The sequence below is a fragment of the Callithrix jacchus genome, chromosome 10 (genome assembly GCF_049354715.1).
Source record: "Callithrix jacchus isolate 240 chromosome 10, calJac240_pri, whole genome shotgun sequence".
Classification (NCBI taxonomy): Eukaryota; Metazoa; Chordata; class Mammalia; order Primates; family Cebidae; genus Callithrix; species Callithrix jacchus.
In genome coordinates this window covers 33,774,221-33,789,049 of record NC_133511.1, presented here as the reverse complement: position 1 = coordinate 33,789,049, position 14,829 = coordinate 33,774,221, and the positions used below count along the sequence as shown (strand labels likewise).

At 55.4% G+C, this 14,829-nt stretch overlaps 1 protein-coding gene across 12 annotated transcripts in view; it reads left to right on the top strand.

Moving 5' to 3' along the window:
- Positions 1-14,829, top strand: part of IGSF9B (immunoglobulin superfamily member 9B) — a 49,621-nt gene that overhangs the window by 28,026 nt on the left and 6,766 nt on the right. For 7 of the 12 annotated variants that reach the window (XM_078339213.1, XM_009007163.6, XM_035265128.3 and 4 more), the window contains 5 exons: positions 962-1,188; positions 2,091-2,175; positions 4,217-4,378; positions 4,718-4,763; positions 5,488-7,143. In XM_078339213.1, coding sequence (XP_078195339.1) covers positions 962-1,188; positions 2,091-2,175; positions 4,217-4,378; positions 4,718-4,763; positions 5,488-7,143 — 2,176 coding nt within the window. Of the gene's footprint in view, positions 1-961; positions 1,189-2,090; positions 2,176-4,216; positions 4,379-4,717; positions 4,764-5,487; positions 7,144-7,781; positions 7,868-8,591; positions 8,638-14,829 lie in introns of all 12 variants that reach the window. The other 5 variants (XR_013522839.1, XR_013522838.1, XR_013522837.1 and 2 more) reach the window with 2 other exon arrangements.

The following is a 14,829-nucleotide window of genomic DNA, read 5'->3' as shown; positions in this document are numbered from 1 at the left end:
CGGGGGGGGGGATGTCGGGAGCGGGGGTCATAGAGGTGGTGGGGGCAGTGGCCCAGGCAGCCAGCAGTTGGTCTCCTGTGTGCACCTTGCTGAGTGCTCCACAGAGCCGTGCCGTCTGATCTCCCTGTAAGGATTCGTTGTGGCCTCTGTGGGGTTTGCTGGTCCTGCATCAGAGCGCTGTTGGCCGAGTTCCTGTTGTTTTCTTGGTTGGAAGAAAAACACTTAGAATTTTCTCTTTCCTTGTGAGGCCACATTTGCCACTTCTGTGGCTTTCAGGGGAGATTGGGCATTCTCCCTCCTTGGCACCGCCTGCTGGCTCTTTGTTTTGGCCCCAGCCCCATTGGGCTGTAGGCATGCGGCTGCTTCCCACCACGGAGTCATCTAGGCCATGGTTGATCCACCTTCCTGGAGGCAGCCTCGTACTCCTCCCCACCTGGCCATAGTTGTGTTTGCTCTGCTCTGGAGCCAGAGAAAGGGCCGCTGTGAACAGCCTCTTCCCAGGTGGTGTGGTGGTGCGACTCCAGCCCTGTTCCCAGAATCCACTCCTGAGTGGCTGCCAAGGTGGGCAGTGGGCTGGGATGCTCACCCCCAGTCTTTGGCACCTCTGTGGGGCCTCGTATTGACCCCCAAACTCTGGCCAAGGAGGGACTGGGGAGAGTGACTCCTGTTCTTTGAGAAAGAAGATATCCCTAGCTCCCTGGAAGAGTGCAGGAGATGCTTTGATGACATTTAATTATTCCTCCTTCCTTGTAGCTCCCATTTCTCTTCACTTTGCGGTACATGATTCCCTCATGTATGTTCTTTAGAAGTACTCTGAAGACAGAACCCTGAAGTCCTGGGCTGCTGAGCCCTGACTCCGCTACCCTCTGGGCCCTGATGTGCGTGTACAGTAGCGTGGGAGTGCGACGGCCACTCTGGGCCTTGCTGATGTGCTATGGTTCTTCTCCCTCCCCCGCTGCAGCATTCCCTATTACAACTCCAGAACCCCTGGTGCTGGTCACCCCACCGAGGTGCCTCATAGCCAATCGGACTCAGCAGGGTGTGCTCCTGTCCTGGCTTCCGCCTGCCAACCACAGTTTTCCCATTGACCGCTATGTTATGGAGTTCCGCGTCGCGGAGCGCTGGGAGATGCTGGATGATGCCATCCCCGGCACTGATGGAGAGTTCTTTGCCAAGGATCTGTCACAGGTGAGGGCTTTGCTCTTCCTAGCTGCTGCTTTCCAAATCCTGGAAGTGACAATACTCCAGAGCCACTGGAAGCTTTAAGTGACCAACTTTGGGTGTCTGAGGTCCTCACCACCAGTCCTGGATTCTCCCAGATTCACTACCAAGGCCTGTTCTCAGACCATGGCTGCTGAGGTTTCACAGGCTTGGGGCCAGCTCTGGGACAGCAGGGACCTGTGTTCTGTTGAGGGTCCCAGCACTGACACAGCCAGGCAGGGCAGGCTGTGAGGCCAGCAAGCGTCATCAGAGGACTGGCCCTGGCCCCTTGCTGAGCCAGGGCCAGTGCTGTTGGCCGAGTTCCTGTTGCTTTCTTGGTTGGAAGAAAGACACTTAGAATTTTCTTAGAATCTTCTCTGTCACTTGGGGTGGGCAGAGAAGTTCCTAGAAGAATTCTCTTTTAGGTTTCTCCAGGGAAGGACCCCTCCTCCAATAATTTAGAGTCCCTGGAAGAAAGTGCATTATCTGTTTTTCCAATAGCCCTGTTAATCTTCCATATCTAGCTGGGGAGAGGAAGCAGCTGGTTTTGTAAGACACAGACAATCTCATCTGTCCTTCTGTCTTCCTTCCTGGATGCTCGTTTATTAACAGTGGTTGCTAGAGTCAGCTCACAATGGCCCTGGAGAGCCTACTTTACATCTCTTCCCCATGCTTTTGATAACCTCACATTCGTATCTTGAAGTCAGCTGTCGTGACAGTGTTTGCACCACAGCAGTTGGCCAGTGCCGCCATCACTTAGCAGCTACTTAGCAGTCCTCCTGTGCTTTGGGTGTCCTGCTCTTTGCAAGGCTCTGTGCGGGATGAGTGTTTGTGGGGGCGGTGGTCATCTCAGGCCCCTTGGCTGACTGGTATTGTCCCTGGGGCTGTAGGACACATGGTACGAGTTCCGGGTTCTGGCCGTCATGCAGGATTTGATCAGCGAGCCCAGCAACATCGCCGGCGTCTCCAGCACAGGTATTTTGGGTTGAGGGTGAGCTGCATGGAAGTTGTTTTGTGAAATAGCTACTCCAGGAGGAGAGGCTGGATTGGAAACTAAGGAGGTGTCTCATTGCAACTGTGCGAGTTGTAGCCTTTCTTAAGCCCACCAAACCGGTGTTTCCATGATGCGTGGTATGTCGTGAAGCTTAGAAGCTGAGTATCTGACACTTTTATAAGATAGCCACAGAAAGAAATTCAACTAATCTTCTCATTCTGGTAGTCAGAAAGGACTTGATTGAAGGGCTCTTCACTGTACATTTTCTGTTTCCTCGTGGGGGAGGGTCTGTGAATCAGAGGAAACACCAGGTCAGCCAATGTTTATCGAATGCCTGTGATAGACTTCTTTATAATTATCTGGGTTTTATTTGGAAAATTGTTATTTGGTGTTGTTTTCCTCCTTTCCTTCCTCTCTAGATTTTTAAGGCTAAATAAAGCCAACTCCCTAGCATTATCTCCATTTATCTTTCTTCTTCTTGGCCCTGGTCCCATTTCTACACATCTTCTCTCCAGCTATATAGTTCCTGAGACATAGCAGAGTCCCTCCCCCAGTGAAGGGGTATCCTTGGTATGGGAAGAGGCTCTTGCCTATAAGCAAGTGATGGCATCATTTCCTTGGGCACCACTCACCCAGAGACTCCTGGGAGCAGGTGGTGGTGACCTTGTCTGAGGAGCTCATGCAGCAGGACTTGTGGAGTTGGGGAAGTGCTGGTGTGGGCACACTGTGGGAGGGCGCACTGGAGCAGCACGACAGCAGGGGCAGGTGTGGAGTGGGATTCCTGCCTCATATATTAGGCATTAGGCACCAGCAGGCTTTTTAAGAAAAACAGAGTTGTGTCCCTTAGGTAGCAGAACCCAGAGTCCTTTTTGACTTCTCTCTGGGGAAAAGACTCAGGGATGGAGGAACTGGGATGAGAGCTTGCAGCCAAGGCTGGAGCTGAAGAAGGGTGTTGTGTGGACTCACCCCAGACCATTCTGTGCTTAGTAGCTTTATACGGGCTCCTGGCAAGAAACATGCCTCGTCAGACCTTCCCATGCGGGTGAAGGAGGAGGCAGCAGCCCCAGCATTCCCTGTATTAAGTCCCCCATTTCCAAAGGCTGTTGCATTCATTTTCCACTCAGACAATCAGCATAATTTGGATTATTTTTATCCATTATTACTATCGATGCAGCAATGAATTCTGGCCAAATACATTACAATCTATTGATTTTGCCTTTGCTGAACCTAAGCAGCGGCACTTACCGCTATAACTTTCTATAAGATGGTAGGCTGGGGTCTAGTCTTGGTTCCATCATAACGAGCTCTGTAGCCTTGGGCAGGAAAGGAGGATGCTCAGCTCTTTGCTGTGAAATGGGAGATTTGGATCCATCTCTGCCATCCCTGCCAGCTCGAGGGTCCTTCTGTACCTGAGGTGCATGCCTGTGCTAGAAAGGGTTAAATACATTTGGATCTGAATTTTGTAGTAATAATCCCTCTTCCTGCTGTAGTATTTTATCCTCAAGTTGCCTTCACACCTGGGCTCTCCTTTTGTAGAGACAGCATGGTGTGAGGCAGGAAATCCAGACTGGGAGCAGGCTGCTGCATTCTAGTTTGAGCACTGATGGCAATATCCACATAAGCAGGTCTCTCCAACTCAGTGGATCAGAGCTCTTTCATTTGGAGGATGAGAGCAGTATGTGTGCTCTGTCTAGCTCAAGGGGTTAAATGAGAAGAGCTGATAACGTGCATGAAGGTACTTTGTAGAAGGTAACACCCTAGATAAGTATAGATTACTCTTGAAGTCATTATCCCCATGGGTGTTTTCTTCTTTACACACTCTGTAGAGACTGATTTCTGTAGACTCTCTTCTCTTCTTCCTGAGCCATCCAAACCTCTTCAGTGCTAGAGTTCAGCAGGGAGCCTGAGCCTTGATACTATCTGTTCTACAGAGGCAGGGCAAAATGCTGGGGGACTGAAGGTCGGAGCAGGTGAGGACCCGGGGAAGGATGGGCTCATGAGTGCTCCCCACCCTCCCTGCAGACATCTTCCCGCAGCCGGACCTGACCGAGGACGGGCTGGCGCGGCCTGTGCTGGCGGGAATCGTAGCTACCATCTGCTTCTTGGCAGCTGCCATCCTGTTTAGCACCCTGGCCGCCTGCTTTGTCAACAAGCAGCGCAAGCGTAAGCTCAAGCGCAAAAAAGGTGGGTGTCTGGCCCCTTCTCTCGCTCTCCCTGGCCTGGTTTCAAATGCTCCCCATCAAGAGAGACGGATCATTTTTAGCATGGCCCCCCTTGGAAATAGGGACATTGAGATCTTGTGGGTAGAGCTGCCTGTGAGACTCGATTTGAAAGTGGGGTTAAGAAGCAGAGGTGGTGGGGAGAGGCTGCTGGGGCCCAAGCTAGCATGAAGGCAGGGGCCCAAGATGCCCACTGTGAGTAGGGTAAGGGTTGGTGCTCTGGCCCCATTAGCCCCTGCAGATGAGCATGCTGCGTGGCTGCTGGCTCGGCCTCAGCAGCCTCTCCCCTTCTTTTTCCTTCCAGACCCTCCACTCTCCATCACCCACTGCAGGAAGAGCCTGGAGTCTCCGTAAGTGTCTCTGATCCTGGGAGAACTGTGCTGTTCATGGCAGGGGGTGTGTGTGTAGACGGCTTGCTTTGCCTAGCCCCATCTCAGTGTCTTTAAGCCATTTCCTCTTGATTGACCTGTGTGTTAATTGTAAGTTGTCCACAGTGGTAGAGGGAGTGGCAGGGTAGATGACCCAAATTAGCCAGTAATCAGTTTCTCTTCAGACTTGGAATGTATTTCTCTGGTGTTTTCCCACCCTAGCAGATTTGCCTCCTTAATATGTATTGCTTAAGTTGATTTTAAAGTGAGCTTGCTTGTCTTGAACAGCTGGGAAATGAAGCTGGAGGTGTGCTTACAGCACACCAGAGAAGGGGCAGGCCAGCACAGAAGTGGAGGAGGGGGGTTCATTGGAAAGATGGATGATGGGGGGGCCAGGCGCGGCGGCTCACACCTGTAATCCTGGCACTTTGGGAGGCTGAGTCAGGAGGATTGCTTGAGGCCAGGAGTTCAAGACCAGCCTGGGCAACATAGCAAGACCCTGTCTTAAAAAAAAAAAAAAAAAAAAAAGAAGGATGCACGTCCAGACAGTGGAGAGTTGGCCAAAGCATTTCACACCACGATACAAAGCCAGTTTTCTTTAGCATGAGGATCCTGGGTGCTGGGTGGTTGCCAAGAGAGGGAAAGGAAGTCCTGGCCAGCAGACTCCCCCGCCTCATCCCCTCCCGGCTCTCGCTCCTCCCTGCAGCTTGTCCTCTGGCAAGGTGAGCCCCGAGAGCATCCGCACGCTCCGGGCACCGTCAGAGTCCTCGGATGACCAGGGCCAGCCCGCAGCCAAGAGGATGCTGAGCCCCACCCGCGAGAAGGAGCTGTCGCTGTACAAGAAGACCAAGCGGGCCATCAGCAGCAAGAAGTACAGCGTGGCCAAAGCAGAGGCTGAGGCGGAGGCCACCACACCCATTGAGCTCATCAGCAGGGGCCCTGATGGCCGCTTCGTGATGGACCCTGCCGAGATGGAGCCCTCGCTGAAGACCAGGCGCATCGAGGGCTTCCCTTTCGCCGAGGAGACAGACATGTACCCCGAGTTCCGCCAGTCAGACGAGGAGAACGAGGACCCCCTGGTGCCCACGTCTGTGGCCGCCCTGAAGTCCCAGCTCACGCCTCTGTCGTCCAGCCAGGAGTCTTACCTGCCACCACCAGCATACAGCCCTCGGTTTCAGCCCCGTGGGCTGGAGGGTCCTGGTGGCCTGGAAGGTCGGCTCCAGGCCACAGGCCAGGCCCGGCCCCCTGCCCCACGGTCCTTCCACCATGGCCAGTATTATGGGTACCTCAGCAGCAGCAGCCCTGGGGAGGTGGAGCCACCCCCGTTCTACGTGCCAGAAGTGGGCAGCCCCCTCAGCTCCGCCATGTCGTCCCCACCCCTGCACACCGAGGGGCCCTTTGGCCACCCCACCATCCCCGAGGAGAATGGAGAGAACGCATCTAATAGCACGCTGCCCTTGACTCAGACGCCTACAGGAGGGCGCTCTCCTGAGCCCTGGGGCCGGCCAGAATTCCCCTTTGGGGGACTGGAGACCCCAGCAATGATGTTCCCCCACCAGCTGCCACCCTGTGATGTGCCCGAGAGTCTGCAGCCCAAGGCCGGCCTCCCCCGAGGACTGCCCCCCACCTCCTTGCAGGTGCCCGCGGCCTACCCGGGCATCCTGTCTCTGGAGGCACCGAAGGCTTGGTCAGGCAAGTCGCCCGGCAGGGGCCCTGTCCCAGCGCCCCCCGCCGCCAAGTGGCAGGACAGACCTATGCAACCTCTGGTAAGCCAAGGGCAGCTGCGACATACAAGCCAAGGCATGGGCATACCCGTGCTGCCTTACCCCGAGCCGGCTGAGCCGGGGGCGCACGGCGGCCCCAGCACATTTGGCCTGGACACCCGGTGGTATGAGCCCCAGCCCCGGCCCCGGCCCAGCCCTCGGCAGGCCAGGCGCGCCGAGCCCAGTTTACATCAAGTGGTGCTACAGCCTTCCAGGCTCTCACCTCTGACCCAAAGCCCCCTCAGCTCCCGCACCGGCTCCCCTGAGCTCGCCGCCCGAGCCCGGCCTCGCCCAGGCCTCCTGCAGCAGGCAGAGATGTCAGAGATCACCCTGCAGCCGCCAGCTGCAGTCAGCTTCTCTCGCAAGTCCACGCCGTCCACGGGCTCCCCCTCCCAGAGCAGCCGCAGCGGGAGTCCCAGCTACCGGCCCGCCATGGGCTTCACCACACTGGCCACAGGCTACCCTTCCCCTCCACCCGGCCCCGCCCCTGCGGGGCCTGGGGACAGCTTGGACGTGTTTGGACAGACGCCTTCCCCTCGAAGGATGGGGGAGGAATTGCTCCGACCAGAGCCCCCACCACCCACGTTACCTACTTCAGGGTGAGTGTGCCGCCTCTTCCGCCACCCACACCTGGTCAACTTCCTTCCCCTCCCGCCTCGCCCTGCCCTCCACCCCGTCCATCCGCCCGGCGACAGGGCTTGTGTGGACATGCTACACCAGCATCCCTCGGGAGAGGAGTTCTGGCCGCTGCGGCACTGGCAGGGTGCAGTCGCTGGGGTGGAGCGGGTTCACCTGCTCAGGTGTCCTGCCGGGAGCATGAGGCATCTTCTCCAGCAAGCCCTGAGCTCTCAGCGGGCCCACCACCTACCGGGGAGCGGCGGATCACAGCGAATGGCCTTATAAGGGTGGCCCCAGTCCCTCTTGGAGTTGACGGTTCTTCGTGTCCCTGTGGTCCTGGCATCGGGCAGTGGCCCTGGGGGTTGCCCACACACACATCGTGTCTAGCCTCCTTTTCTTCCCCGGCCCCTCCTCCTTGCTAAGCAGGACCCCAGAGCCTGACTTCTCCGGACCACCAGGCCAGGGGCCTCCTGTTCCCAAATTCCTGGCCCTTAGCAGCCCTAATGAGCGCCGGACTCCAGCCCCCTCCTCAGCCTCTCCTGGAGGCCCAGAGAAAAGTATCAGGCCTTGTGACCGTGTGCAGGACACGTCCCCCACCCCCCACCTGTATACCTCGCAGGAAGCTGCAGAGAGACAGACAGACAAGCTCCCGTGATCAGCCGGCCTGAGAGAGCACTCTCTAAACTGTAGCAGCTGGTATTCCAGGTACCAGAGCCTGGACACCTGTCTGTGCCTCTTCTTCTCTCATCCTTCTCCCTTGCCCTCCCTTCCTCCTTCCCCTGCCCTTCCTTCCTTCACTCTTTCTCTCTGCCTATCTTCCTTCCTCTCCATCGTCTTTGGGTTGACCTGACTTGCTCAGAAGAGCCAGCCACGCCTCTGTAGTGCCCCTGGATACCCCGTTCCCTGCCCTCTTCTCTGTCTCTTTCTCTCTCTGGCTCCGTCCTTTGGTCTCTCTTGATGTAGCCGCCTGTGGAGGGAGCAGAGAGTTCCAGAGGAGGCTGGCTTGGTGGTAGGCAGGATGGGAGGTGGTCGAGGAGGAGGGAGCCCAGCGCCCTCCCCCTGCCCCGTCCCCCACCCTCCCTGGTACCTGGAAGTACAAGGTCACCTCCCACCCCAGCCCCATGGTGGGCTGCTTCCGGGCTGGTGAAGGGGGTGCGGGGCTTAGGGCACAGGGAGGTGGAGGAGCCGCAGCCCCGTCTCTGTGTGCGCGGCGCGTGCCGCGGCAGCCCTGTCTCTGTGCTTTGTGCGCGCTCAGCTCATCTGCTTCCTTCCATCGTGTCTGGGTCTCCGTCTCTCTCCTCCTCCCTCCCCCATGCTCCGGCCTCGCCTGTCCGGTGCTCGCTGTGTCCCCCCCTGCTTCCCTCTGGGTGTGCGTGGGCGGTGCCCCCCGGCCGGTGTTGATAACTGCTTTGTTTCTGATTGATCTCAGCTATCTGGGCAGTGTTGTCGAGACAAGCCTCTCCTCAGCTCAATAGGTAAGGGAGCTCCTCGGCTGGGTGGGCGGGGGCGGGCAGGCGGATGGGGCTTCGGCCGGGCCATTGCTTCCTGGACAGGGGATCCAAACCATGTCCCCTCACCGCCCCGTGGGGTGGCCGCTGCCGCTCCTCGATCCCCACGGCTTCTGGGTTCCCCACATCGAGCCATGCTCGGCACCGCCTAGCTGCAGCTTCTGCCCCCCACCCCATTCCCAGCCCCTCTAGAGCCCCCTGCGGCTCTCCTCACTCCCGACGCCTCGCCAGCCTGCTGCCAGTACACCTAGGGCCTCCCACAGAAGCCCTGGGGCCCTGCATGCACTCCGAAGGAGCCCAGAATGCCCGAGATCTGCTTTGCATCTCTGCACCCTTGGGGACCTCTCTGTGTCCCCTCTGGTATCCAGGGAGAGTCTCCCCACCCCATTTTCCCAGCAGCTCCAGGCATAGCATCCCTTTCCCTGGGGCGGCTGGCCCCTCACCAGCTTCTTGGGATCTTCGGTATTCTGGAGGAGCACAAGGTTGGGGGTGAACCCCACTTCTTACCTGCCAGTGGGGTCCTCCAGGGTCAGGTCCCTGCAGTCCTGCAGCGCTTTGTAGGGAAATGTGCTCCCCTGCGCTCCTTGCCTTTTGCAGCCCAACCTTGGTAGTCACAGGACTGAAATGTGACCTCCTGCTTGGGTCCATGTTACTTTCAAGATCCCTGTTATAACCTTGCCAACTCCCTGGGTCACACTGTAGTACACTGTAGGGAAAGGGCCTTAGGAGGACCTCCCCAAAGGGAGGCTTCCCCTGGGCAGACAAGCATTGAGCTGGCAAGAAGTAAAACCCCCAGGGACCAGCACTGTGTCCCTCCCTCTGCCCCTGCAGTTGACCTCTCCCTGAGTGTCCTTCCAGGTGGAAGCCAAAGGAACATGGGCATTCAGGAAGACTTGCAGTCCCTCACAGGGGCTCAGGGCCACCTGAAGCTCGCTCTTTCTCATAGTAGCCTAACAAGGCACTGCCTATCACCATGGACCCCCCAGCCCATGCCTGGGCATCAGGCATCAGGCACCTGCATGGGAGATGGCAAGCCTCCAGTCTGGGTGGTTCTACTTCCCAGGTGAGAAGGAGACACATGCCTTCCCCACCTAGAGATGTCAAGGGAGGCTGATTTTCCTAACCAGGGCTATAATTCTCATTTAGTCCTAAGAGTGGCCTCTAGAAAGAGGACTGCCCTGACATTTCTTTATCATCTGCAGCTATAAAATTGTCAGCAGCCCATAGGCCCTGGAATTGTGGGTGAGGCTGTCTGGCACAGGGTGAATGTGAGGGCTGTCAGGTAGTGTTTATGCGCTCATCTGCTCTGGGGCCCTCCTGCGGCCAGAGACCTACTGGTCCTCCACCTTCCCGTCTCCCCCTCCATGTCCCAGCTGTGACTCCTCCACAGCCCCCGGAGGTGTGCGAGCCCTAAACCAACTCTCACTCCAGCTCCTGGAAATTCCTAGACTCCACTCCCATGTGTTACTTCCTCACCCCTTCATTCAAGTCCATTGACCCTCTCCTTTCCCAGTGTCCCCACTGTGCCAGATCCAAGAGAAGCCTGCTCTCCTTTCACTGCTGTGGCAAACCCAGAAACCAGGGGCAGCGATGAGGGACCATCGTTTCTCTCCCGGGCCTGGCCAGCATCCCCAGCCTAGGAGAAGGATACCCTCCCCATCCTGAGTCAGCCCCTCGGTGCTGGGCTCTCCTGCCTGCTGGGAGCCTCCCCGGTATGGCTGCTGGGCCCTGGGGAGACGCAGGCTCTGTTCAGATGCTGTCTCCATGCTGCACCTTTGCATGTGTGCCCTCTCGGTCTTGCTTGGAGAAGTTGTGACAGCTCTTGTCCATGTGCGTTCTCGCTGTTTCTTTTCCTTTCAGTTCCTCTCCTGTTCCTTTGGGCCATACATGTAGTTGTTTCCCTGCCTTTCCTCTTTTCTCTCTCCCTTTTTTCTCCTCTTCCCAACTCCCTTCTCAACATGGGGAGTTGTATTGTGTGGACCTGTCCTTTCTGTGGACTGCGGGGAGGCCGAGCCAATTCTTAGCCCCCATCTGATGAGCCTAGTGATGCCCTGTCCTCACATCTCCTTCCACGCCTTTTCCTGTTCAGACTGACTGTCAGCACAGGGAGGCTGGTGGGTCTGAAGCATGGAGTGGCCCCTTTCCTGGGTCAGCCTTAGGAAGGGGCCCCTTTGGAAACAAGCCTCTGCCAGGTTCTGAGGTAGAGCACCGGTCTGAGCCTGGCCCTCCAGAAGGGTTTCGTCTTGTGGTCAGCGGGGTGGGTTCAGGCCTCCAGACTCCTGCAGTAGGCCCACCTTTCCCTGGCTATGGCCCATCTGTGAGTAGCTTTCCCCTGTCTCCATCAGGGTATAATCAGGCAAGTGGTATTTGCTCTCAGGTGATTAGAAGAGGAGGAAAATGCCCATCAAGCCGCTGCTCCAGCCTGTTGGCCAGGGGACACCTGAACAGGGTCATGATGGTCATTTCCTGGGCACTGAGCTAAGGAAATGTGCAGGGGGGTTGGCTTTCACTGTCCTAAGGCTCGCCTCCACTTTGTCCTGGGTGCATCTTTCCTCAGTTCTTCTGGGTAAGCTGAGAGCTAAGCAAATAAGACCTCCTGGGCTACCTGGTCATGATACGGGTTTTATACAGATTTTTTGAAAAGAGAGAGTATTGGCTGGGTGTGGTGGCTCGTTTCTGGAATTCTAGCACTTTGGGAAACCAAGGAGGGCAGATCTCTTGAGCCCAGGAGTTCGAGACCAGCCTGGGCAACATAGTGAAGCCCTGTTTCTACTAAAAAATACAAAAAAAAAAAAAAAAAAAGCTGGGCATGGTGGCACATTCCTGTAGTCCCAGCTAATTGGAGGGCTGAGGTGGGAAGACCATCTGATGGTGATGATGATCATCACCATCATCGAGGTAGCAGTGAGCTGAGATTGCGCCATTCACTCCAGCCTGGGAAACAGAGACCCTATCTTAAAAAAGAGAGAGAGAGAGAGAGAAGTAAGTTCCAGGCAATTGTTGGTAGTTCTGAACTGCAAAAAACACCTGTGTACTGAGGCTTTGAGGCCCTCATCTTTCAGTAATCCCTGATTTTCTGGAAGAAGTGGAGTCCCAGGGCTCAAAGTTTTCCTGCATGCTTTAGAACAGTATAGGCTGATTGGGAAAAGAGCTGTGACCTCAGATTCTTGGAGAGCCCAGGACTGGCTTCTGGTTTCATGGGGTTATCTACAGATCAAACTTAGGTTTACTTGACAGCTGAATTCCAGGGAGAGAATGGAGTTGCTTCACTCAAGCTTCCTGTCTGAGACATTGATACCAAGAGTTCCGTGACTGAAGGGCCCCAGGTGAGGCTGGCATTGGCAGCTGACCTGGTCATCCTTCCTGAAACGGAGGTGATTCCATTGCATAGGGCTTTACATGCTGTTGATAAAGTCTGTTCAATCACATTCTATGCGTCTTTTCTGTACCATGTGCCAAAAATAGACTCATTTTGCCTGCCCCACTTCCTCCCTCCTGTTCTGCCAGACACTTGCTTTAGTTTTTTCCTCCTGCATTGGGCGAGGGTCTTGGTGTGTCCAGAGCCACCTTCTGTCCTGTGGCCATGCTTGGGTGCTGAGCCCAGAGCTAAACAGGTGGACAGCAGGTGTCCTGGAAGGGCTGGAACTTGGCTGTTTCTCAAAGGAAAATCGGCTGCCTCTGGTCACTGAATCATCACTGTTTGGGAATTTTTGCCTGAAGATATAACTTAAGCAGGCTGCTCTCCAGCCATGTCTGTCTTACTGGGGCTGTTCCACTGAAGCAGAGAACATCAGTGCTAGCCTCAAGTACACTGCAAGGCAGATCTATTTCTCTGGTGTGGTGGCGACGCCATGCTTTTCTTCTTTGTAGCTGCTCTACCTGTGTTCATTGGGAAGACGTTGGAAGGGCAGTTGAGAGGTGAGCCTAATGTGGAGAGTCTTGGCTCTGTCCCACGGTAACAGGGTTATTGGACAGGTTGCTTACCTTGCTAAACTTCAGTGTCTCCATCTGAAAAATGGAGGCATTGTAGTATTTACCTCTTAGGTTTGCTGTAGAGATTATGGGCAATTATTGTGCAGCATGTAGGACAGTGCCTGCCATGGTAAGTGGTAAATCAATGCTAGATGGTAAACATGACAACGCTGAGAAGATGTTGATTCTAACTATCATATCACCCCTGGAAGTTTCACCCGGCTTAAAGAATTCCTAACAGTTTTCAGAGCACCCTGTACCAGTTTCTCTCGTGCCCCAGTGGTCGCCCCGGATGATGTTGGAGAGCACTGTTCTTGCTGTCCTGCGCCTCCCTGACCACACGCCGCTCACCCTGTGTGGTCCCTCTGAAGAGGCCGGCCAGGAGACAGAGATCGGCTGAACAGGTGGATTCACATTGACTTTCCTTTTAGGCAGCATGAAGAAGCCTCAGTCGAGGATGAGAAGGGGTGAAGATGTGCCATCCGCACCGGGAAGGTGTGCTCCCTCCCGCCTGGGCACCTGCCTCCTTTGTCTGCCTTCCCAATTCCTTCCCAGCTGCTGCTGCACTATAGGATCTCTCTGGGTAGACGGGCATGTTGGGCCACTTCCTCATGAGAGGGCTGTGTGTGCCTGTGTGTGCACCTAAGGGACCCTGTGTGGCCTTTTTAGCTCTGCTGGCAGGGGATGTGGAAAGTCAAGAGGTTGACCCTGACCTGAACTTTGAGGGAGCCTTTTGAAACTTTATGGACTAAAGGACTATGATGACATTCCCCAAGGAAGACGGAGTCACTGCATTGCCAGTGAATGCAGGAAACCCCAGAGACCAGAGGTTTATCTGCAATTAGTCTGTAAGTCTCCCCTTCCTGCCTCGCTGCCAAGATATTTGATGTTGGGGAGAAGAGGCTGCTGGCTTCCTACCCCTCTAACAATTTTGTTTTTTAATCTCAGACCACTTGTGGACCTTTGGGGACTTCATTTGCCCTCCAAGCATTGTGTGTCCTACCTCTTTTAATCAGGATTTTCCAAAACCTGATTGCAGTGGAGATAGGGGAGGAGTTGGGGGGTTCAGGAGAAGAAGAGTGAGGCACGTCCATCCGCCATGGCCCCAGAGTGCCTTTGCTTCTCTAGTCACATGCTAATGCCAGTGCTGGTGGGAAGACAGGGCGACCTGTCTCTCCCCTTCATTCCTCGGGCTCCCAGTTGGATTACTTTGAGAAGAAATGGTATGAGAACATGTCTCCTAGGTTTTCTTCTTTTAGGACTCTTTAAAGATTCTCTCCAATATGCACCAAGTGTCACAGACTTCCCCTTCTCTCAGCTCTCTTGGCTCCCTTGCCTACCTGGGCAGGCTGTGGCCAGACTGTGGACCGACTGTGGACCCTGTCCTAACTGTGTAGTTGATCCACCAGGCAAGTGACAATCAGAATGGAGGAAGAGTGGCCAGTACACATTGTCTTCTGTTCCAACAACCTCGTTTCTCTGCTGAATCTTAAGATACAGAGGTTCACCACATTCTTGTTACAGACGGCGAGGGCTCTGGGAGGCTGCCAGATTTGGTTGCTCTGCTGTCACCTCCTGCTACCCGCTCCTGTTCTCTTACATGGCTGAGGAGAGCTGAGCCTAGTCTGCAGGGTTGAGGAGACACTGCTCTGAGTGTTGGTGTGTGACAAGTGTTCCTTGCTGTTAGCTGCTGCCGTTCTGTGGGAATCTTGCGGCTGAGGAGAAGAAGCTGGCAAGGCTGGGTTTTTTGCAGGCTGTCTCACTGGGGGTTGGGTTTTTCACTTAGCACCCCCTTTTCTGGAGATGGAGGACGGTTCACTGGGATGGGAGCTGCTTGCCCTCCTGCTCTAATTTGCCCTTTTACCTTCCGTTCAAAGGTCTTGATTGTGGTGATTTCTAGGAACTCCAGACGCTGAGTCTACTTGTGTCTCTGACACTGAATGCATCCCAGCTTGAGTTACATGAGAAGGGGCTTACTATTAAAGTTTCTCTCTCTCCCTTTGCTGGGGTCTTCTGGTTGCTCTGCAGGTTGGTTCCCACTGAGGTGGGCCATTCCCCTGGAGCTTTCTGCTGGGTTTTCTTCTTTCCAGGAGCAATAGAAAGGCAGATGTCATGGAGCCATCGTGGGCACCTTGGGCTCTGTAGGACTGGACTCTTTCCTTCTATGGGTCAGCTACTCGGCTTTCT